This window comes from Callospermophilus lateralis, chromosome 14 (genome assembly GCF_048772815.1).
Source record: "Callospermophilus lateralis isolate mCalLat2 chromosome 14, mCalLat2.hap1, whole genome shotgun sequence".
Classification (NCBI taxonomy): domain Eukaryota; kingdom Metazoa; phylum Chordata; class Mammalia; order Rodentia; family Sciuridae; genus Callospermophilus; species Callospermophilus lateralis.
The window spans coordinates 3,073,560-3,098,528 of NC_135318.1; the positions used below are offsets into that span (position 1 = coordinate 3,073,560).

The following is a 24,969-nucleotide window of genomic DNA, read 5'->3' on the forward strand; positions in this document are numbered from 1 at the left end:
TAGCTGGCCCTTCTAAAGTCTTCCACATCCCTGCATCTTTTGTTTAGGCTTTACAGATAGCTGCCCCTTCAGGCTGGACCCTTCCTTGTGTTCCACATTTAAAAATAATATTTCACCTCCCTCCAGAGCAGCCACGGCTCCTGAAATAAAAAGAAAAATAGAAAGGATTAGGAGACCACTCTTTAGAGCATATAAATTTTCATTGAAGTATTAACACAATCTATTAGGTTGCATTATAGCCAATTGTGCAGAAGGAAACCTATTCAACAACATTATTTAACGGCATTTTGATGTGCGATTTGAACAACACAATGATGAATGTGAGGATCAAGCAATAAAGTGGGGGGAAAGCAAACAACTCTCCTGTGATGTTTACTTCCCAGGCTTAAATGAGCTCAGCGCTCACAAGTGATTTGCCTTGACATTGGAATCCAATTGGAGTCTGGAATTACTGTAACTGTTTTCGGCTTGGGTGATTTAATCAGCAAATCTTCAATAGTGTAATATGCATGTACTGAACTGACTCCAGGCTGAGCAGTCTGATTTATGCACACCACTTGCAGACAGCCATTTGTGGGATGCACACTAGCATCTGTCTGCCGGCATCTTTATAGTACAGATGCCCTGGTAATGTTGGAGCAAGCGCAGTCTATGCCAAACAGAGGCACGCAGGAGACCACTCGGAGGAGAGGGGTTTCTGGTGGTATTTTATGATTTTTTTTAAGAAACTGAAATTCCTTCATCCATTCATTTAACAAATATTTGCATGCACTTGTAGTGCAGTAAGCACTGTCTTAGGCCAGAGAAGCAGGTGCCGAAAGAGGAAAATAAGAGAGAGATAAAATGTCACTCCTAGGCTTGTACAAGCAGGGGATAAAGATATCACATCAGATGCATCAGTTGAATACAATTAAAAACAGCATGGCTCAGAACATCAGCCCCCCAGTCTCCCCTGGAACGTGGGGCTGTCTCAGCTCTGAGTGGTGTGAGGCATTCCGAATGCTCACTGGATTGGTTTTCTCTGATCAACCTGTTATGCTCCTCCCCACTGCCTGCTGCTTCTCAGGCCAGTCTGCAGATGGAATGCCCCAGTCTGCAAGAAAGGAAATAGCTGTTTGTCCCCTCCAGGCTTCCAGTCCACAAGTCCTAATAGCTTAGGGCAGCCCAAGAGACTGGAGATGACATATCCAGGAGTGAGGGTGACGGACACAGACTTTCTCTTGTCCCTCTCCTGATCACTGCTGCAATCCCTGTACCGTTATAAAGATTCTCCAAGCTCTCAGAAGAAAGAAGTGGAATTGGGGTTAGTGATGCTGGGGGCCTGCTCCTGACCCTTAGCAGGAACCCCAAGGAGGCAGCACAGCTGCGACAAGAAAATTGAAGTGGACCACATGCAGGCCAGGAGACCCAACCGTATGGAGGGGGAGCCTGTGGGAGGTATCTGGGGAAACGCAGTGGGGCCATCTAGGTGGGCAACGGCAGGACAGCTGTGGCAGTGGAGGTCACAGCAGGGAGAGCTGCACCGGAGACCCACATAGCTCACAGGGTGCACTGTTTCACTTTGAGAACCTGAGTGTCTGAGGTTGCACTTCTGCCAGCTGAAAGCAGATTACAAAAAAAAGAAATTGTGGAAAAGAAAACAAACAAACAAACAAAAACAGAATATTCTTGCAACATCTCAGTTATGGATGGAAAAATATAGCTATTACATTTGACTAGTAAATTTTAAAGAACCCCAAAATATTTCATGCCTTTTTACCAAAACTTAATTTTAAAAAAAATCATATGAAAGCAAAACAAACAAACAAAAAACATTGTAAACCATTCCAAATAGAATTATTTCAAGTAAGTCTTAGAAGGGGACTTCATTCTGAGAAGGTTTTTGCATCTATATCTTTTTATATATTCCCCCTCTGTGTACCGGGGATTGAACCCAGGGGTACTTGGCCACTGAACCACATTTCTAATCTCTTTTTTCTGTTTTGCTTTGCTTTGTGGAGACATGGTACAGCCACAGCTGTTGTGGCCTTAGGCCTGGGTCCTTCACTCACTAGCTTGCAACTTAGACGAGTTGTCCATGAGTCCACTCATGTGTGACTGTGAAAATGACCTCAGATCCATCGGCATTAAGTGACTTCTAAGAGGGTCATGTTGACACCAGGTGGTACGGAGTGTGACTTCCTCTTCCACCTGGAGGTCCCGGAGACACACACACACTAGGAGGGAAGGTCATGCATGATTCACAGAGTCCCCTGCTGGGCAGGTAAATACTTCACAGAGGCAGTAGCCCTTAACTCCTGGAAAACACCTGCTCCTTTTGGTTTCCTCAGGGAGCAAGATGCCAGAAGACAGGGAAGGAGAGGTGGGGTCCCTGCCAACAGCTGACTGTCCCTGCCAGTTCCTCAGTACCAGCCTTCCCAGAAGAGCAGAGGAAGAAGGACTTGGAGGAGTGGACTGTGAGGCAGGTGACAGCCCCTGGTGGTGAGTGCCGTGGCCTCTATGCCCACAGCCTTATTTCAGCAAGCAGCCTGGCTGAGGTGGACACCCCACCTATCCTGGGCACTTACTTGGGCAGCTCCAGAAGAGTCCCAGACTCAAGGTGGTGACTCTGGGTAGAGCCTGAGGGACCTCCCGCTGTATTCTAGCTGTGAGGCAGCTAGGGAGCATGTCTTCCCTGGGAGACCATCACTCTGCCCACCCCGGCCACCTCTGGGTGCTCTGTCCACTTCTCTGCATATGCTGGAGGACAGACGCTCACAGATTTTGGGATTTCTCTATCTGAAGGAACCTGGGTATTAGTTGGGGTTCTCTGAAGAAACCAAGTCAGTGGGGGAGAGACAGAAGTTTGTGGGCTCCTGTGGCGCGGGCTGTGGGGTCTGGAGTCTGCAGGGCAGGCCTGCAGGCTGGGCACTGAGGCAGAGCTGCCCGTGCGGTTCCCACTCCAACGATGGATGGAGGCAGAGACCCGCTTGTTCGGGAGTGTGGTCTCTTTCTCACCCACACCATTGAGGATCATTTGCTTTACTCATAGTCTATCTACTTAAATGTTATTTTGTCTAAAATAAACAAACAAAACAACAACAACAAAAGTCTTTTCAGCAACATCTAGGCCTGCATCAGGTTGAAGGTCTGGACGCAGCTGCCCCCATCCAAGTTGATACATAAAATAACTGTCTCAGGTGGGATGAACCCCCTTCACTGTCCCCTCCTCTTCAGCTCCAGATGGTCAGGCTGCCTCGTGACACCTATGTCCACTGGTCAACAGGCCCTGCTCAGGCAGGGTTGCTGTCCCTGAGTTTCCAGGATCCCAGGTGGCTAAGTCACAGCCCTGTACGTGGACAGCTGGCCTCTCAGCTCCATGTGCTTCCTCTCTGCAGCCCCCATTTGCACTGCCCCTCAAATCTGTGCTGCCTCCTCCACCTTCTGCCTGGCCTGCAGAGGACAAGGCCCGTTTCTGCCACACAATGCCTCTCTCAGGTGTCCCCAGGTCTTCCCACAGTGCACAAGGACCTGTGGGAAGTCTGCTACGTGGTCAAGCACTGCCCTGAAGGACACGGGATTCTAAATGACAATCATGGTGACAGCAATGATGACAGTGAGGGAAAAGAAGGAAGAGGAAATCATTTCCTACTCAGCCAACTGGCTTCTCCCCTCAACACCAGCTAGAGCAGGCCTTCTGGGCCTGGACGCAGAGGGTCACCCTTTTCCTTTGAAGGGGAATAAGTCATTTACAAGTTAAATCTGATTTGTCACCACCACCCCACCCCCCCAGTATGAAATGGTTAGCTCCAGTTTGCCAACCAGAGGAGAAAATTCAATTAAGTGCCGAGGAAACAGAGTGGCCACGACCCTCCTGCAAGCCCTCAAGTGAATGGGCAGAGGATTTTACCCAGGAGCCTAACCATTCTTTACACCTGAGTGTTTCTGCCCAGAGAGAGCCTGGCAATCTGAAGAGTTCCCGGAAGCACCAGCCGTAAAACCAGGATACATTTTGATTGTGATTAGGAAAGACTGATACAGATCCACCCTCACCCTGTCATTAGCATAAAGGGTTTTCTGGGTTGGCAGGTCTTTCTGTCATCAGTTTAATTTACAGATGGTTTACTGAAGCAAAATGCAGACACAAATTGAAAATCCATGAACGCATTCATATGTAATGAATTGGGGCTGCTCCTAATTAGCAAAGAGAAAAAAAATGCAGAATATGGAAGGACTCTTTGGCCTTGGTCAAAAGCATCTGAATCCATTTTGCATCCTTTAATAGGCATGAGCCACACTTTTGGAGCTCTACACTAAGGAGTGATAAGAGGCTGGACTGGAGACGCGGGCCTCCCTGGGATGATGGATGGATGCATCTTTGACAGCCACTGGAAAATCCTGCAATTCTGCAATCCATGTGTGCTACTAGGAGGAGCCATTGTCTTTGAACATTACTAAGAATATCATTTTTGTTTCTTCCTGTGTCCCCATTTACAAAGAGGCAAATGATTAAATTTACGTCACCAAATTAAACTCACCCAGCTTCCTGCTGGTGCTGGGGAGCATTTCTGGAATACCACCTGCAGGGCAGCTGCTCTGTGCTCTGTGGCCTGAAAGTCATTAAGTGGCATCAGCCTTCAATATGCTCTTGGAAATTCTGGCTGGTCCCAGGGCTACTCTAGATGTGGGAAGAAGCAGATGCAGAACAACCGTCTTCTGGACAGACAAACCCTCCAGAGGCTCAGCAGGAAGACCAGTGGGAGATGGAGTGCAAAGCTGTGGAACAAAAAGAGGGGGAGGGCCGGAGGAGGTAGGCGGGAGGGAAGGAAGTAGGAAGGAATGGAGAGGGAGGAAGGAAAGAAGGCCAGGATAAAGGAGGAAGATGGAGAAACAGGAGGAAAGGAGCTGGAGGGAAGGGAGAGGGGAAGAAGGGGAGGAAGAAAGGGAGGGAGAGGAGATGGGAGGGAAGAGAGAGGCAGGCAGGGAGGAGGAGGAAGGAGAGGACTGGCTGTGTGCAGTCGGAAGCTTACATCGACTGGTGGCTCAGTTTTCCATGAAAACCTCTCGATTTCATCCTAAGACCATTCTTGGGGATGCCATCAAAACCTGCACCAGGAAGGGTGTGCACACATATCATCCAGTCTGTGTGCGCCCTCACGTGACTGGCAGCGCCCGGTGAGAGCCCAGCGGGTCTCCGCCTCAGCCTCACGGTTTACATTGGAACAAGAAACCTTTGGGCGTAAATCCCATGTGGACCTGCAGTAGACGGCAGGGCTGGGCTTCGCTGTCCAGGGAGCACCGGGAGTCATTTAGCACACTGCAGACCACTCACATTCATAGGGTTGGGGCCTGCCACCTCCAGGGAGTGTAGTCCCTCCTCACGGGCTGTCCTCCCGCAATCTCAGTTCAGGAAGACCTGGGCTGCCAGCGCTGCCGACTTACCAGGGGAAACGGCTGCCCTCTAACTGCCCCAGGGCAGACAGAGGACAAAGCCAGCCCATGCCAGGACTGGGCACAAAAGGAAAGTAAATAACAATTTGAAACACAAAAGCCACCAAGGCTTCTTGTGTGTTTTGGTCTAGATCTTTAATGTCCCCTGAAATCTCATGTGTTAGTCAATGCAAGAAAGTTCAAAGGTGAAATGGTGAGATCACAGAGCCGTGACCTCATGGGTGGATCAATCCACTTGATGGATTAATAATTTAAGAGGAATATGGTGGTAACTGTAGGGAGGCAGAATGGGGTTGGAGGAAGCAGGTTCCTGGAGGTGTGGCCTGGACTCCTCTGTCTAAGGCATCTTCCTCTCTGCTTCAAGGCTGCCACGAGCCGAGCAGCTTTCCTCTGCCAAGACTTCAACCAGGATGTCCTGTGTCACCTCAGGCCCAGAGCAGTGAAGCCAGCTGACCGTGAACTGAGCCTCTGAAACCATGAACCCCAAGTAAACGTTTCCTCCTCTAAGTAGTTCTTGTCAGGTATTTTGGTCACAGCAAAATAAAGCTATCTATCACTCTTAGCACCAGGGTACAACTGCCTGCATGTGAGAATCATGGGCAGTGTAGTGGGGGTCAAGGTCCTGTGTGGTGGGATAACAAAGTGTCCTCAATCACCAAGAACCACAATGATATCATCAGCAGTGTTTGCTGTGTCAAGATCTTTACGACAGAGAACTACTCACCACTCAGTATCTAAAATGCATGCAATAAGCAGGATTTCCAGGGCTTGCTAATTGTGAGGTTTATTAGAATCTACGTGTTGACCATTGTTGTAGTCCCAAAACTGCATACCATAAAAGTGAGATGCCGAAGGGAAGAGACTTGACTATAGCAGGCACGCTCCACACAAGGCAACAGGACAAAGTCTCTACCACCCACCAGTGCAGTCTACACAGACTGAAATTTAGACTGATAGTTGACAACACGACTCCTGTGATTTTGTACAATACTGAGCTTGGGTGTTCTTTACCTGGTACTGAATGCAAAGCACTCAGAAGTCTCCTTAAATTAAAAATGATACTCTGCCCCACTTTCTCCATCTGTTGAAATTCTACTCATCGTTCAAGGCCAGATCAAATGTCATTTGATATTTGAAGCTTTTCTCAATCTCTGTGGTCCTGATCCACTCCTCTCCTGCCCATCTTCCCCCAGCAGGGGCTTGACGACCTGCCTGCTGGAAGCTCTTCCCCAGGACAGTCCTTCTTGGTTGTTTGCATGTTTCATGCTCCTCCTGGACTGTGGGATCCTTGAGGATAGGAGCCAAGCCTCTCCAATGATATTGTTCTTTAGTGCATGAGACAGTGTCATGATTTTGCAGATGATAAGTGTTTATTAAAATGAACTTTGGCATGGGCTCTGGAGCCAGGCAAATCTGAGTTAGGGTCGAACTCTACCACTTGTAATTATAGGACATTAGAAAGCACCTTTGTTCTCTTGAGTCTCAGTTTCCTTGTCTTTAAAATAGAATTGCTAATTTTGATTTTACTAGATTGCCATGAGAATTAAATGAGGTTAGTGCAAAAAAAGCCTGATGCATAGTAGGCCTGAGTGCTCCCTCCTTTTCCTTCTTCTTTACTCCTTTCCCAAGGTGGCTGGTTCCCATTACCCTCCTTCTCCAGCCAGAACCTCTGCATTTCTGTCGATATCCAGAGAGTCCCACCTCCCATTTCTGGTTTTGTAAGAACAGTGTGCACCATCTCAGAGGAGTGCCTGAACTCCTTCCTGCTCATGGCTCCCTCGCAGGCTCAGAGCAGCAGCTGGGTCCCAGGTTTAGACTCCTCGGTGCCTGTAGACTATGTTGCAGGAGAAAGTAAGGTAGAAGAAACAGTGGATGCACTTCTAAAACTGTCTGGAAGTTGCTCTTCACAATAGTAGGCTCTCCACTGAATGCAGTCAGCATTCGCCACTCCCCCACGTCTCAGTCATAGGAATAATGCGCTCTGCAACAGCATCTGCTTTGTTTTTATGGCATGAATACCATGAATCGTGTGCGGAGTGTTTTTTGTTTTTTGTTTTGGCTACTTCTGAGTCTGAGTCAAATGTTGGACTCCAACTTCCAGCCCCACTGATGTACTGTTTTATTGGCTTTTTCTCTTTACTGTTTCTTTGGCCAGAATTCCCCATAAATATTTTTATTTTTGTCTATTATTTTATACACATTTTTGTAAGCTGCCTGAATTCCATTTCGGAAAAGTAAACGTTTCTTTTAATAGTGTCTCACTTAGATAAAATGCCCACCTGAAGGACAGTAGCAGATTCTTCCGCAAAGGAAGGACAGTCCCCTTGGGAGCCCCGGATTGGCTGGACAACACTCTAGCCTCAATGCAGGGCAGAATGGGAATCTATGGATCCCCATCTGTGGTGTGGGCAAGAAACCATTATTCGACGCCGTTCGGTTTTAGAAAGGGTGGCTATTCACCTGGGGAGCTGCTGAGGCCGCGGGAAGCGAGGCCTGAGAGTCTGCATTTCTAACAAGCTGCCAGATGGTGTCGACGTTGCTGGTCGGGATCACATTTTAATAGCAAAGGCCAAGGCTAAGTGAGGACGCCACTGGCGACAAAGAGGTCAGACAGAAGCTCCGGGTTACGGGAGCCGAGAGCGGGATGGGGTCGAGGTCGTGCATCTGTGGCTCCGTCGATGGCCCACGGTAGCCAGGGGCGTGTTGCCGGCCGCCTGCGCCCTGGAAGGAGCTGCGCTGGGTCCCGGGCGCCCTGTCGGCCCCGAGGGCCTGGCTGGCCGCCAGCGCTGTCCTTCACGCCTCTCCGGGGCTCCTTCTGCGTCCAGAGGCGCCGAGGCCCCGGCGCACCTGGCCCCTTTCCACCTGCAGCCCGGGCCGCCGAGCAGCACCTGCCCACTCCACGGCCGCGCGGGCTCCAGCCGCGGGCGGCGAGGGCGGAGCGGCCCCGCAGGTGGCCGGGCTGCGGGAGAGGGTGTGCGAGGGGCGTGGGGAGGAGGCAGCTGGCAGCAGGCAAACCATCCGGCGCGCAGCAGTTTAATAAAGGGGTCTCTGGAGAGCCGGGTTCAGGCAGGTGGTGGGAGCCGGGAGAGTCCTTTCGGAGGGAGGGCAGGCGCCGCTGTCTGCAGGAGCAGCTGGACCCGGTCAGCCCCGAGCTGGGGCGGGGCGAGGCGGAGGCGTGCCACCCAGCCCGCGGTCACCGGGTCGCCTCCGACCCAGGCCAGGGCTGGGCAGCAGCGGACCTCTGGTGGAGAGCGAGGCGTCATGGAAACAAGCAGCAGTTCAGCTGAATAGAACCTGCTCTTCTGTACATGGGTCGGTAGCGTAGGCTTCTGCGTGGTTTGAAAGTGCTGATCAAACCATTTTTCTCATTCAAGTGAGTCCACCCATAGACACACTTCCTATTTCTCCCTTGTTAAATTTAGCCATTGAATTCCTGTGATTATTACAGACCATTCGCTCCAAATGAGTCACCTCTGAATGACATGTGGGCTATTGGCATAAAGATCCATACTTGAGTAGAAACTCACAGGAGCAGACATTTCCTATGCCCGTGAAGACGGGTGCTGCTCCTTACCCAGAAACCATTAGGTCATGCTGCCCCTAGATGAAGGACCAGCAGCGGTCCTGTTCTTAGAAAAGAGATGTGTGAGATTTAATGTCACATTAGCACCGAATGCACTGGTGAGGACTGAATCTGCACAGCAATGTTCATGTTTCAAAAAGAAATTTCTTAAATGCCAGTTTTTTTGTTTGGTTTGGTTTTGGTTTTGGTTGAGGGAGCAGGTCCAAACATTTGTAGACGAGTGAGTGGTGAGGGTTAAGATTAATCTGGAAGTATATCTATTATGTGATAGTGGAAGAAACCAGATGAATGGCAGCAGAAACGCAAACATCCCCACACTGGAAACTCCATACTGCTAACTACAGAATGAACATGGCTGACTGTGAAGACCTGGGTTTGATCCTCAGCAATGCAAAGGAGGAGGAGGAGAGGAGGAGGAGGGGGGGGAGGGAGAGGGGGAGGGGGAGGGGGAGGGGAGGAAGAGGAGGAGGAGGAGGAGGAGGAGAGGAGAAGGAAAGGAAATAAAAAGAAAAATGAATAAGATAGTACCAGACCTGTACAAATCCAGTAATTTAAATGACCCACAAACCAGGCTCACTTTCTTCCAACTCACCCCTACCCCCTTCTATGCCACTCTCCTTCCCCTTAAAATCTTTTATTTGGGATAAACCTACTGAGTCTTACTTGGACATTACTGTTAAAAATTTCAGGAGAAAACAAGGAACTCAACACTGTGCCTGTAACTATACCAAATGAAACAAGAAAATAATTGGAATGTTAACATGAATTTTTTTGTTACAGATTCAGAGTTGACCTGATGAACTCACATTCCCTGAGAAATTGATCCTGCTTATCCAAAGCACCTGGATAAAGACAGGATTTCCAGAAGCACACATATAGCTCCCAATGGGGTCTTAACTCTCTTTTGCCCATTTTAAAACATACCAATACATGTATACTGGTTATGTCCTTAGCACAAAAGTCTTTAAAATCATGGAACAGATAGTAAGTCCTTACAATTTCCATATGAGGTTAGATTTTGCTCTTACATGTCATTGTCACATTTGTCATCAAATAAGTCTGGAGAAAAGCAAGGTCGACTTTCTCAGTCCCACTTTATAGGTAAGGAAAATTCTAAAAGCGATGCCTGAATTTCCCAAGGTCCACTATCAGTAAAAGGCAATGACCCAGTTAGAATGCTACATCACTCCAACTATGTTTTGGTCACTTCTTCAAGATTCTTGACACAGGTTATTGGGACAGTGTTAAGGACAAGAAGAGTCAAGTTGAGCTGACCATAGTAATTCTTTAAAAGACTTTCTCTAGAACTTACAGTTTCCTTGGGTAACACGACCTGTGTTTTGTGCCTCTGCCCAATGGAACTGTGAGTTCTGTGGGGACAGGAGTCCTAGTTCTTTCCCCTTCACTGAAAGTAATGTCTGTCACTTGATAGGTATCACTAAATATATGTTGAACTGAAATAGAATCCATCTCATTAGTGATCTAAAAATGGTGGCTAAGATAGGATTCATGTTTAACAAGCTTTTATTGAACAAGTAAATAAGTGACGCAGTGAGTAAAGACAATATTTCCTAACAGAAAATACTGAGTCACACAGTGATCTAAAGGATGTGTTATAATACACAAAACAGATAAGTGATTTTCTTTATTTACTTAATGAGGAATATACTTTCTATAGTCAAAATAATCTGGATTCTTGAGAAAAATTGAGTAGAATGACATTAGAAGGGATAAAGCCATTACAAAGAAGATTGGATCCTAATGGAATTATGAAAATCCAGAAGATCAATTCTATCTCTTAAGGCAAAGTTGTGATTCTGTGGTGGCACAAACATGAGTTCCCTTATGTACCCAACAGTAGACCCAAGCCAGGTCTCAGCGTCCAATCCACACTCTGCTGTGTGGGTTCCCCGCCAGCATGTGCTTATGGACAGAAACAGATATTAAATCAAATATCCCGAGGGAGACCCTGGAATGGCCACTCCACAGGACTCCCTCAGTTTGAGTGTGTGAAGAAGAGAGAGTCAAGCTTTCTGAGGTTGGTGATGGAGTTGGTCTCGTGCTGCTTCTCAGACTCCACGTTCATTGGAAGGCAGGAGGTGCTGCAGGTATGGAGCAGGGAGCTGTCCCCAGTGTGGTGCCCCGTGACTTCCTCCACCCAGAACTGATGTGGTTCCTGATGCAGCTCAAACTGCAACTCCCCACGTCGGTTCAACCGTGTGCGGAGAAACCGTGGCAGGCCGTGGCAGGCCTGGAACAGCGAGGGCTGCAGCTGCCTCCTGTGTGTCCACCTGGCTGCCCCTGCTTTACCAGGGACCCCAGGACTCGGCAACTGTTGCTTCCGGAATGTTCCATGTCTGGATTTTAGTGAGGCCCCTAACCTGTCAAACTTCCCTAATGGAGACTAGTGAGGAGGCAGATGTCGATTGGTTCTGTCTTGCTTTCTACTTCTTCCCAGAAACACTTCCAATAAACAAACAAAATACATCTCTGGAAGAAATGGTCAAAAGCCTTCTTTCCCAAACTACGCCCAGTTACCCCAGTGCTATGGCCCATCTTTGTACAAATTCTCTCCCATCGCCCAGGAGTTTCTCACTTGTTCTCCATCTCACAGTGACCTCAGGCACGGAGAGGAGGCCCTGAGCCATTTCTCCAATGAGGAAACAGAGACTCATTCAAAACACACACTCGGTCTTTTAGTCTCCAGATTTAGTAGATGGAGATTCCAAGCCATCAGGTGAAACTGCTGATTGAAATTTGGGTGCCAAATGTCCTACAGGAGACTGCACACTTCACAGTGCAGTGGGCGTGGAAAAGCACCAACAATTTGGTCCATGGTTGTGACACCAGGGAAAGCAGGGTCCATGGCACTCAACATGCCCCACCAGTCGTTCGAGTGTGGCATGGAGATTGAGTGGGCCCCCGCCCCCACACCACGCAGGGTCCTCTTGACTGAAGGCCGCAAAGCTCTCCGCGTGGAAGCAGTTTGTGTGATTCTCATATTTGCACTTCTGGAAATTATGGCCAAAGTTAGACTTGATCCATGTCAGTGGAACAGGAGCTTTTTATATCCGTGGACTTGGTCTTCAGTGTGTTGTACAGCACAGTTCTCAGACCATTTTTCTACGGGGCATAGAATTATTGTATAGAGTTGCTGTAATTAGCATTAACACAATAAACAAGCTTCCGCTGAGGTAGTTGGTCAGTAAATACATGGCCAGGAAATACTATAAATACCTTTCTTTTTATACCTCTGATCCTATTCTTCACAGTTAGATCCAAAAATAGGTACACCAACATTTAGCTTCTGCAATCATTTGTTCATCTGGAATCCTGTTGAATACCTCTTTGCCCCCTGTTTACAAGAGGTTCAACAGAGGTGTGGATATGGTCTTAAGAAGAGCAGAACTAAATCCTGAGGAAAAGACCCACTATGTGGGAGGACCGTCCCTCTTCTAGGGGCAGAGTACGGGAGGCAGAGCCAGCTGTGCAGGACTGTGGAGGCACCTCAGTCCTGGAGTCCCTGGAACTCTAAGGATCCCAGGCCTCTCTAGGTAAGGCACTCCACTCTGTAGGAATTCAGCGGTCTACTTATTTCCTGGATCCCAGGGGCATAAGGCAGAGTGTGATGGGGGTCCCCCTCCTTCACTCTTGACCTTGTTACAACTCATCCAGATACATCTACACTTTACACAGAGTCATGCTTGCTTTGAGTTGTCTTCAGATTGTCCACTCTTGGTTCTGAGAAATGCCCTCCTATTTTATGATCACGTGTTTGATTACATGAATTTATGTAGACTTCATAGTTTTAAGGGTTCTCAGGAATCTTGTTGCATAAGGGATGGAGAAATTTGCTTATAAAACTCATCCTAAAGGAAGGAGAATCCAGGTGTTGTTGTTGGACAATACTTGGTCATGGCGATCAGCACATTTTTTGTTACAATGGACTCCCCTGGCCAATCCCTATAGACCCAGGCAAGGGGTGGGAGATGAACCCGAAAGAGTGAATTCACTAAAATATTGGAAATATATTGAAAGCACCAAACTTCTTCATAGTGAAGAAACAACTAAGTTCAAGATGAAGTATGATATTGAAGTGAAAGGTACACAGCCCGGAGAGCAGGACTGGGCAAGAGAGGAAGAGAGGGTGTATGTCCCCCAACTTTTTCTGAGTTCTTTTTTCCTCTTCTTCCCACACCCTGAAAGTGACTTGGACCTCCAGGTTTCCTTCTTCGTGTCCTTGTTGTAGACTGAACCAAGCAGTACTGAATGCCTGCCCAGTGCCCAGGGCTTAGTAGACTCCAGGGCTGCCTCAGACAAGAAATGACTGGGCCACTCACAAATAGCTAAGGCCTCTCTCAGCTTCTCCTAGAGCACCGGCTGCCAGGGTGGCAATGTGGTTTTTCCTCCCCGTCTCTGAACTTACTCTCCAGGGCTGCTGTCACCAAGTGCCAAAAGAGTCCATGTTCACAGCTCTGGAGGCCAGAAACCCGAGCCCCAGGCATCAGCAGGTTGGATACCTCAGAGGCTGGGAAGGGAGCTGGTCCAGACTCTCCCACCGCTCCGTGGTCATCTTCTCCTGGGGTCTCTTTACATCAGACTCCCTCCATGTGTGTCTCTGTGGGCCTGAAATCCTTTTTATGGGAATATCATTCATGTTGGATTTAGGCCCTCCCTATATCCTTTTTGTAACTTGATCACCTGCAAAGAGGCTTTCTCCAAATAAAGCTGCCTCTGAGATGCAGGAGGCTAGACTTGAACAAAAACATTCAGGAGAAAACAATCAACCCCTCGCGGCCCATTCTCTGATCTTTAAAAAGTCATTTTCTTTTCACATGCAACATATACTCACTTCTTCCCAACATCTCCAAATGCCTTCCCTCCCACCAGGGGACACCTCCAAGCCCCAGACCTCATGTAGGTGTCGAAGTCAAACAGACTTGCAGTGCAGTTCATTCTTAGGTAAGGTTGGTTTCCATCTCTGGAGCTCTGAAACCAATGGCCCTACTGCCAAAAGACAGTGAAGAGACAGGTACCCCATAGACACTCAGGAACTCTCCAAGGAAGGGGGTCGGGGTCCCAGGCGAATCTGAGAGCGAGTAGGACCAGTTTCCTTCCATTATCTGCCTTGGGAAGTACCCACGCTGGCTGAGTGCTCTGTCCTCTGGGTCTCTCTCCACCCTCGTTCCCCTTTTATAGTCCAGGGGCCTGGCCAAAGCTGAGGCTGGCAGTGCCACACTGGGGGTTTCACCCTGGGAAGGGCTTGGGGGGAGATGGGGGCCGTTGGAGGCTGGAGTGACAGGGAGGCTGGGGCTGGCCACAGCTGGCCACAAGGAGAGTGAGCAGAGATGCTGCTTGGACACTGGGAGCCTGCCCTCAGGACTCTTGTGTGAGTCCGAGGGACCAAGGGGAAAGAGGCTGGACTGGGGCACGCCGGGTCCCGGGTCAAGCAGCTGGGAAGGAACCGGGGTGCTCCATCATGGACAGGCGCCCACAGCCCTCTGCTGTAGTCCAGCTGCAGCAAAGTAACAGGGGGTGACGAGCAACTTGTGTAGATTGACACAGCAGGAGTGGGGGCCGTTTATTGTAGGACAGGAGGGGTATATACACATTCCACACAGCTTATCTAATTAACATAAACTAGATACAGCAGTCAACCAATCAGGAATCTCCACACTTAATGGCTCCTGGTGTTACTTCACAAACCACTCCCTCTGCAAAATGCCAGGCGCCATCTTGACTTGTTTATAGACTCTATCAGCCCTCCAGCCCCACGCAGCCCGCAGCTGGGTGCTCCAGGCCAGGCGTGCCCGGCTTGCAGGAAAGCCTTTCTGCCTTTCTACACTGAGGAGGCCCCAGCCCCCAGCCCAGGAGCCGGAAGGAGTGCTGGGGTCCAGGAGGCTGAGGCAACGCCCCTGACATACAAGCTGCACTCTGCATGGAAATCCGGCCCACGGGTCCGTGTTTAGGAAGAGACTCCCGAGGGCCCTGGTCACACCTTCCTTTGCACCCTTGTCTACCTACCATCCACACATCCAAGTACAGGTCCAAAGGAAGCTCACAAATCAAAGGAAAATGGTATCTGTTGTTTGTTTTTATTTTCTCTTTTTAATGATGTTGACCATCCCCTGCTGTGGGTAAGAAGCCAGGAATCCATGGCACAGGCCAGGGCTGGAGGACACTCACAGACCAGAGAGCCCCTGAACCAGGGCAGTGAGCAGGCAACCCTGGTGTCGTTATTGCTTTTGTTACGTTCCCTATTTCAACGTGACTATGCACTACCTTTAACTGTAGGGAGAAAAATGGTCAATACCATCAAGAAAGTCAAATGAAATGACCCATAGACTTAAGAGCATGAAACTAAAATGACATTCCCTACCTCAAGGTTCTGTAGGAAGGACATTTCTAGTAGAGTAAAAGCCACAAAATGTTAAGAGCGGAAATGACCTTGGAAGTTACCTTGTCTAAAATTTGCATAAGCAGAGAAGGAAATGGCAGCCCAAGGTGGTGATTCGCCACAGTCTTGGCATCTCCTGGCTTCTTAGCACTAGGCCAAGGAGCAGTTAGGGCCTCCCTGACCCCCCCATCCCCTCTGCACAGGTGTACCTGAGGTGACAGGTCCACTTGATGTGTGTGCTCTCTTCCCCCAAGGAGATGCCCTGTGTCCTTCTCCTGTGCAGTAAGGTCCAGCTATTCTGCAGCTAGATGGCAAGAGGGGGGCAAATCCTCTCAGGAGAGCTGTGCACACCGTGCCTGGGACTGGTCACTCCCTTTTGGCTCATGCCGTGATTATTTAGAATTTAGTAATTATTTCTGTTTCACATAGCTCCACCTGTACCCTCAGGGCAACAGAAATAAAATGTTTCATGGCTAAAATACTCACAAAAACTTAGATATTGGGAATATACAAAGATGAGAGACAGAGGGAAACCGAGCCATCGACATGAAAACACTAGTGGACACTGAGTTCAGGAATGAAAGAAAGATTGAGTAGAGATGTGACTGATGATGTAAGTGATGCAGGAATGAAGCTCTGAAACCAATGGCCCTACCGTCAAAACACAGAGAAGGGACAGGCACCACATAGACACCTCCAAGAGGAGGAACCCAGCTCATCCATCTAACTACTAACTACACCAGGCGGAAACCTAGCGTGGCCACAGCTCCACGGCTTAAGGCGAAGGAGGCATTGTTAGGACTCCTCCTCCTGCCACCAAGAGGGAGCCAGGGAGAGAGGAGAAGCTGCGCCTCAGGAAGCAGGGACTTCACCGTCCTGAGCTGCTGTCCAGGTGCCTCCCACCAGGAAGCCACGGAATCTCCTGCCCATAGCTTCTGCCCTCTGCGTCCTGTCCCCTCTTGATCTTCACCAGCAGCAGTGACACCCTCACAGATACAGATCCCATGCTCTCCCAAGTGAAGGAGTTGGACTGCTGAATTTTAAAACCTGCCTTCAAAATTGACTCTCCATTCCTTTTTATGTCACATCGCAGGCACACACACATACACACTCACAATCACACTTTGAATACCACACATGTCTTCCTTGGTCTGTTAGGGGAAGAGTTTTGAGAATGGAGAAAGATTAAAACAATAACAACACGCACATCTTCTGCATAGCATAGTTCCAAGCCCTTCATATGTTATGATCATCATAACAATTCCAAGTGGTAGACTATTATCCTGTTTTATAGATGAGAAAATTGAGCCTGAAGAGATGTTAAATACCTTGCCCAAAGACACTATGAAGACAATGAGAAGATGAGTCACAGTCTGGGGGGAAATGTCTGTAAGACATGAGTTATAAGGACTGTTTTCCAACATATGCAAAGAACTCTTAAAACTCAACAATAAGCATAAAAACAATGCAATTAAAAAACAGGCCAAAGACTTTAACAAATACGTGGTCAGAGAAGATATACAGACAGAAAGAAAGCACTTGGAAAAATGCTCCACACCATATTTCTTGGGAAAGTATAAAATAAAGCAATTAAAAGACTCCGAGCACACCTGTCTGAATGGCTGGAATCCAAAACAGGGATAACACCAAACAGTGGCGATCCTTTGGAGCAACAGGAACTTCTACTCGGTGCTGCTGGGAAAGTGTGATGTCCCAGCCACTTTGGAGGCTTCTCATGGATCAACCAACTTGGTCTGCGCAATACAGCAGTCCTTGGAACTCACTTAATGAGCTGAACACTGACATCTGCACAAACCTGTACCGGGGGCTTACGCAGATTTAGCCATAATGTCAAATCTTGGAAGGGACGGAGATCTCCTTCAGTAGTTAGATGGGTAACCTGGGCAACAGGACATCATTCGGTGATAAAACACACACGCACTTTAAATAGACAAGACCTCATGGAGGAAGCCTAAATGTAGATTGCTAAGTAGAGAAGCCAGTTGGAACAGACTCTCTGGTTCCAATATCTGACATTGTGAATAACTATAGAAACAGTAGAGGGATCCATGGTTGCTAAGGGCTAGAGGAAGGAAGGAGGAGTGGGTGGAGCACAAGGAGGCTTAGAGCCATGGAAGAGTTCTAGGGGACACTGCAGTGATGGAGACAAGACACGATGAGGCGTGCAGACCACATACAATGTCCGGGGAGCCCTTGCGCCAGGGACAAACGCAGCACTGGAGCACATGCCTAGGGGGGTGCAAGGCCCTGGGTTTGATCCCCAGCACAAAAAGAAAAGAAAAGGCCAACTCCATCCTGAACTATTGACCCTTGGTGTTATGAAGTGTCCATGTCATTCACTCAATCATAGCAAATGTGCCCTTAGGGTGGCAGACATCAGTAATGGGGACCTAAAACTCCTCTTAAAAAAAGTCCATTTACAAACGACACTATGTATCTATGTATCCCACATAATACACAATGAATAATACATAAGACATGAATTGTTCAGGCAGCAAATTTGTGGAATTCTGTGATTATTAGTAATTAAAAATTGAGGGGCATATGATAAGAACCAACAACAATAACAACAACAAAAAGATATTTAAGCCAGGAATTTTAGTTCTGGGTAGAATGTGTCAAAGTCCTATCTCACCCAAGCAGTGTTTTGCATATGTCAGTGGTGCCTCATTATCAGGGCAATTCAGTGGGGTTGTTGACAAACATTTACAGACATGGAATGAAAAGGAAGAGCCTGAATTGTGGACAATGAAGGGAGACTACAGGACACACTTGGAGGCAGCTCTGCATGTGTGTGGTGTGAGTACTGGGCCATGATGTGAACATGTGTTTTATCAAATAAGTCATGGGAAACATGAAGTTCAGGGCCCGGCCCCTTGCAGGACCATTCTGTTGCTGTAGTGGATCACAATCTCTAGTGAAATGATTCAGAGAATAAGTGCTTGAAAAAATTAGTGAGGTTATTTTAGCCATTGAAGTGTGTCCTGATGAAATCAGGACAACACTGTGGGTCAGCAGTGTGTGTGTGCCAGTGAAGGACACACCGCCTTCAACAGGGTCCTCCACAGCGGCCTCTCAGCACACCTGTCCCAATGCCATGAGGGGCACTGTGCACACAGCTGGAGAGACTGTTCCAGGTACTTAGAAGCCCTAAAGTGCAGTGGGAAGAGGGAGCAACACATGTTCAGAGTCAGGCACGGGTCAGACCACACAGCCCCAGAGAAACTTTCTAAAACAAAGATATTATGGAGAACTCAGTGTTTCAGTGTGTGTGTGAGGTGAAGAGTCGAGAATGCACCCTCACTTTTATTTTTATCTACGTGTGTTGTGACAGGGTTTCCCAAGTTAGGAAAGAAAAGCTTAGAGACCGTGTGTGTGTGTGTGTGTGTGTGTGTGTGTGTGTGTAAGGCGAGTTCAGCTTCCGTTCATCACCTCTGCCAGACATTGAGTAGGGAAGTCTAGCAGACAGAAGGTATTCAGAGCTGCACCCAGACTGACGTGGAAGTCAATCCAGGCAGCTAAAGCAGAGGAGTCCAAGAACAGTTAAAGAGAAGGAGAACAAGGGTCCTACTGCCTGGCCTCCTTTCAAAGACTGGGAAATGGAAGGGGCTGTGATGCTTTTAAAACAGTGCTGTCGTGGCTGAGTCATCCCTAAAGCTCTTGTGTGCGAAGGTGCAAGAAGGTTCAGAGGTGAAATGTTTGGTTATGAGCTGATCAATGCATCAATCCCGGGTGGGATTAGCTGGGTTGTGACTGTAGGCAGGTGGGGTAAGGCTGGAGAAGGTGGTCCCAGGGGGTGTCCCTGGCAGACCTAGCTTAGTCTCTCTCGGCCACCACACCCTGAGCTGCTTTCCTCCACCCTGTTCTTCTCCCTGATGTTCTGCCTCACCTGGGGTCCAGAGCAATGCAGCTGGCTATCCATGGACTGAGACTTCTAGAACAATGAGCACCAAATGAACTTCTCCTCCTCTAGAGTTGTTCTTGTCAGGTCTTTTGGTCACAGCAGTGAAAAAGCTGACTAAAACACATGCTCAGTTAAACAAGTCAAGTATTTGCCCCATGATAGTTCTAGAATGTTATTTTCTTAACAAGTGTTTCATCTTCAGAGAAAAACAATTTCATACTAATTCTCAAGTGTCATCAGAATGTTGAGAGTTTATAGAATACCTTCTCTTATGTAATAGCCCTGCTAGTAGTTATTTGTGAAGATGCACTGAAAATAACAACTACATGAATGTAATCATTTGTGGTTTTAATCAAATGTGACTATTAAAGACTCCAAACATTAATTATATACCCAGCAATGGTTATTGTTAATAGATAGGCTACATCTCTTCTGGTGGGTAAGTATATAGACATACACGCAAAAAAGAAGTGTGCACATTGGCTCTGAAAAGATGACTGATGGGCTAATCTTGATTCCTTCAGCATTTTTAGTTTACTAAATTAAACCTTCAAGAATCACATTATTCTTGGGGCGTGATGGCACAAAGCTGTAACACCAGTCACTCTGGAGGTTGAAGCTAGAGGATCACAAGTTCCAGGGCAGCCTGGGCAAGTTATCAAGACCATAGCTTAAAACAAGGTAAAATGGGCTGGCAATGTAGCCCAGTGGTAGAGCACTTGCTCAACATGTGTGAGGCTTGGGATTAATCCCCAGTACTGAAAAAAATTATTAAAGAAAGCCACATTTTCTATTTGTTAACCTGAAATTCCTTTAAATGGCTCCTGCTGATGTTGCAAGCATCTGTTCTGCAGTACTAAATATTGTTTCTGTATGCAGCATGCAGTTTTCAAAAATGTTCCTCTTAAAGAAAATCATACTGATTTAACTTTTTTTCTTTTGCTGAACAACAACAAAAGATACAGATTAGTTACTTGATTTTCTTTTTCTTTCCTTATTCCAAGTCCTTGCTAAATCTGGATAATATTAAATACATAGGATGGGTCCATGTTACAAAATAGCATCCTAGCTAATCTTTGGTGAAAACTGCCTTCAAGCTGCCTATTTTGGGGGTGGGGGAATTTGCTCGAGGACCCCTCAGGCACCTGCAAAGCGGCTTTCCACCCTCAACACGGCATTGTGTTTACTCAAACCCCATCAAATCATTCCACCTATCATTCTGAGTCCGTATTCTCCCGGCAAAAACAACCAACTTATTTGCCTTTATCCTCTTCAACAAATAGCCCACCTTTCTCTGAACAGACATTATGTTCCATACTTGAAAGAGTAGAGTTTTCACTTGCTTCTACTAGAGGATGAGAGAGAAGATCATGGCACTATGGGAGTAAAACCCATTATTGCTCAGCCCTCAGATCCCTCTCTTTCTACAGCTCCACAGAATTCCATCTACAGAATGAAGGCAGCAAACGGCTATGGAATTTGCCACATTTTCAAATGCATTCTGTCAGCGTCTAAAATGGTAGGTGCCCTCGTACTCTGATGCAGAGAACACAGCTAAAATCCTTGAAGCACTCTATCCAGAGTGTGGATTTGCCAGTGCTGGGGGGTGGGGGAGAGAGGAGGTAGATTCACGGCTTGCTCCACCCCTCCCTCCTGCTGCTTTCCCAGCAGCCAGGAAATGTGTGAGGTAAGAGTAAAACAAGATGCAGTGCCCGCTTTGCTGGAGTGAAGACGGATTTTCACACACTGCCTTGGGTTTTATATATCTCCAGATTTCAGGTCACCCAGTGTGAATGACTAAATTCTTTCTGTTCCAATGGCGGAAAAAAAAGAAAAAGAAAGGAAGAAAAAAGAAAGTAAAATAAAATTTAAAAAAACCCCAACACTATCGAGATTTAAGTTGGCTTGAATATTACAAGTATTGGGGGCAGTTTTCTTTAGAATAAATGCCGCAAGAGGCTTTTAAAACATAGTGATGGTGTTTGGTTTTTTTTTTAAATAATGATCTGCGAAAACATGGTACTATTTTATGTTATTAAAGTCCTCAAAAAAGAAAAGAAAAAATCCGTGAGTTAAGAAATGTAGCGTTATTTGCAAGGACACACCTGAAAGGAAGCAGGTTTAGATAATTCTACTCGTCCTGTGCAGCGACTTCTCTCCTGAGCCACTGGGAGGGAGGGAGGCAGGGGCAGAATCTTAAGAACTACTCAAAGTTGCCACCCCCCACCCCCACCATCACCGCCAAGCTGGGGGGTACGAGGAAGACAGGGACGACCAGACATTAAATAGGAAGCGGCGGTTTCCTTTTAATTGCTTGGAGAATAGCCATAGATGGACATGAGGGGCCAAGTAAACACAAAGGAAAACGGGTTCCCAAGGAACACAGCAACATGGATTGCACTGCTCCACACCATCCACCCCGCGCACTGCCGCCCTTCCAGCCTCCCCACCGCTTCACGCACACAAGAAATGTTCTGCCTTCAGACTCGAGTGCACCTTATTTCAGCTTTGGTTTTCGTCGCTCAGCTAAAACAGCAAGCGACCCAGAAGGCTTGCTAGCTCCCAACTGCAAGATTTCAGGACGAGGTTGCTGGGGAGGGCGTTGGTGAGCGACGAAGGGGGAGGGACAAAGAGGAAGAGGAGGGCTGGGAAGGAGAAAGGGAGTCGGGGGGAGGGGCGGAGGAGCTGCGAGGGGAGGAGAGCGAGAAAGGGGGAAGAGCGAGACCCTGACAAGTGACGCAGGGGGCTGGGGGGTGGGCTGCTGAAGCCGGCTGGTCCCAGTACCCACTTCGGAACCGGCCTTGCCAGAGGCCAGACTGAACGCGAGGACCCGGCTGCAGCCAAACCCGCAGACCGTTACTCCGGCCTCCACCCAGGGCGGGGCGTGCGGGGGCGCGGCGCAGCCCAACCCGCAGGGCGACGTCTCCAAACACTCCCGGGAGGGAAAACAGACGGAGAAGAAGGACAAAACAAAACAACAACGCCAAAAAATGCACCGGAGAGGGAGAACTCAGACTCTCAGGCTTTAAATTGATTTCTTTGCTTTAGAAAAAGGGAGAAAGGGAAAAAGGAGAAAAGAGCCCACGTGCCACGAGAAGGTTGTTGTGTTAAAGCGCCACCTTCCGCCGGCCAGGGACACAGCGGTTTTCTCGCGCGGGCTCCGGGCTGCGGCGCCCCGAGCAGCACAGCCCCCGGGGAGCAGCTGCGCTCACACGGGGGAGCTGGGCACCCTCTGTCCAGACTGGGCGCGTGCCCGAATGCCCGCGGGGAGCGAGGTGGCCCAGTGGGCTTGTACTCTCGGGCCTTGGGTGGAGTGGGCACAAAGGGGCCCTGGGCCTTTCCTCAGACCCTCTGTTCGCGCCCCGTTTCGTCCCAGACCCGCCTGCTCTCCGCGGTGCTGTGCGACGCTCGCGAGCATCCCGGGGAGAGGTGCATCTGTGCACACACGCGGATTTTTTAAAAATAACATATTTCTAGACATGCCTCCTCCTACCCCACCGCCCCCATCTTTGCAAACCAGCCCTGAGGGCGGGGTAAAGGGGGTGGAGTCACGGAGTTAATAAAGGAAGATGGGCGGAGCCGGCTCCCAACCATTGGCTGGCCCGGGGAGTGATGTCACCCATATGACACCCTGATAACTAGTTGAGAGAGAGCCCTCAACTTTTTGCAGAAGGAGCGCGCGCGATTGGGAGTGTCTAGGGTCCGGCGCTTGCGGCGGGAGCCACAAGCAGGAGAGAGGGGTCCCGGGCTGCCTCGAACGCCGCCGCCGCCACCGCCACTACCGCTACTGTCCCTCCGGTCGCGGCCGCAGCTACAAACGAGCGGGCGGCCGTCGCCGCCGAAGCCGCCGCAGCCGCTGTGTGCAGCCTGGAAGGGGGGACGGGGGGGAGGGGGGGAGCCGCGGACGCGGGGCGCCGAGGACTTTGCAACTTGCCCGGGAAGGTGGAGGGGTGGGAGGGGGAGGGGGACCTCTGCACGAGACCGAGTGGCCCGGGTTTGAGCGCCCAGCTCCACAGCGGATCATGGTGCAGCAGGCGGAGAGCTTGGAAGCGGAAAGCAACCTGCCCCGGGAGGCGCTGGACACAGAGGAGGGCGAATTCATGGCTTGCAGCCCGGTGGCCCTGGATGAGAGCGACCCGGACTGGTGCAAGACGGCGTCGGGCCACATAAAGCGGCCGATGAACGCTTTCATGGTGTGGTCCAAGATCGAGCGCAGGAAGATCATGGAGCAGTCTCCGGACATGCACAACGCCGAGATCTCCAAGAGGCTGGGCAAACGGTGGAAAATGCTGAAGGACAGCGAGAAGATCCCGTTCATCCGGGAGGCGGAACGGCTGCGGCTTAAGCACATGGCCGACTACCCCGACTACAAGTACCGGCCCCGGAAAAAGCCCAAAATGGACCCCTCGGCCAAGCCCAGCGCGAGCCAGAGCCCGGAGAAGAGCTCCGCGGGAGGCGGCGGCGGTGGCGCGGGCGGCAGCGCGGGCGGCGCCAAGACCTCCAAGGGCTCCAGCAAGAAATGCGGCAAGCTCAAGGCCCCCGCGGCCGCCGGCGCCAAGGCCGGAGCAGGCAAGGCGGTCCAGCCGGGGGACTACGGCAGCGCTGGCGACGACTACGTGCTGGGCAGCCTGCGCGTGAGCGGCGCGGGCGGTGCCGGCGCGGGCAAGACGGTCAAGTGCGTGTTTCTAGATGAGGATGACGAAGACGACGAGGACGAAGACGAGCTGCAGCTGAGGATCAAGCAGGAGGTGGACGAGGAGGACGAGGAGCCGCCGCACCAGCAACTCCTGCAGCCACCCGGGCAACAGCCGCCACAGCTGCTGAGACGCTACAACGTCGCCAAAGTGCCCGCCAGCCCTACGCTGAGCAGCTCGGCCGAGTCCCCCGAGGGCGCGAGTCTCTACGACGAGGTGAGGGCAGGCGCGACCTCCGGCGCTGGGGGCGGCAGCCGTCTCTACTACAGCTTCAAGAACATCACCAAGCAGCACCCGCCGCCGCTCGCGCAGCCCGCGCTGTCGCCCGCGTCCGCGCGCTCGGTCTCCACTTCGTCTTCGTCCAGCAGCGGCAGCAGCAGTAGCAGCAGCAGCGGCGAGGACGCCGACGACCTGATGTTCGACCTGAGCTTGAATTTCTCCCAAAGCGCGCACAGCGCCAGCGAGCAGCAGCTGGGGGGCGGCGCGGCGGCGGGGAACCTGTCCCTGTCGCTTGTGGATAAGGATTTGGATTCGTTCAGCGAAGGCAGCCTGGGCTCCCACTTCGAGTTCCCCGACTACTGCACGCCGGAGCTGAGCGAGATGATCGCAGGGGACTGGCTGGAGGCGAACTTCTCCGACCTGGTGTTCACGTATTGAAAGGGGCGCCCGGCTTCTCGCTCTTTCTCTCGGCGGGTGCAGGGTTCCTTGGGAGGAAATCGTGGTGGTCAGGATAATGATGATGATGATGATGATGATGATGATGATGATGGTGTTAGTGGTGTTTGATGGTGGTGGTGGTAGGGTGGGGAGAGAAGAAGATGCTGATGATATTGATAAGATGTGACGCAAAGAAATTGGAAAAGATGATGAAAATTTTGGTGGAGTTAAAGTGAATTGAGTAGTTTTTAAATATTTTTCCTCTCCTTTTTTTGTTCCCCCT

At 49.6% G+C, this 24,969-nt stretch overlaps 1 protein-coding gene across 1 annotated transcript; it reads left to right on the forward strand.

Moving 5' to 3' along the window:
• Positions 1-23,357: 23,357 nt before the first annotated feature.
• On the forward strand, positions 23,358-24,686 carry Sox11 (SRY-box transcription factor 11). Its single transcript, XM_076832522.2, has one exon. It carries the CDS (start codon positions 23,358-23,360, stop codon positions 24,684-24,686), a length of 1,329 nt encoding a protein of 442 aa, XP_076688637.1.
• Positions 24,687-24,969: the final 283 nt, after the last annotated feature.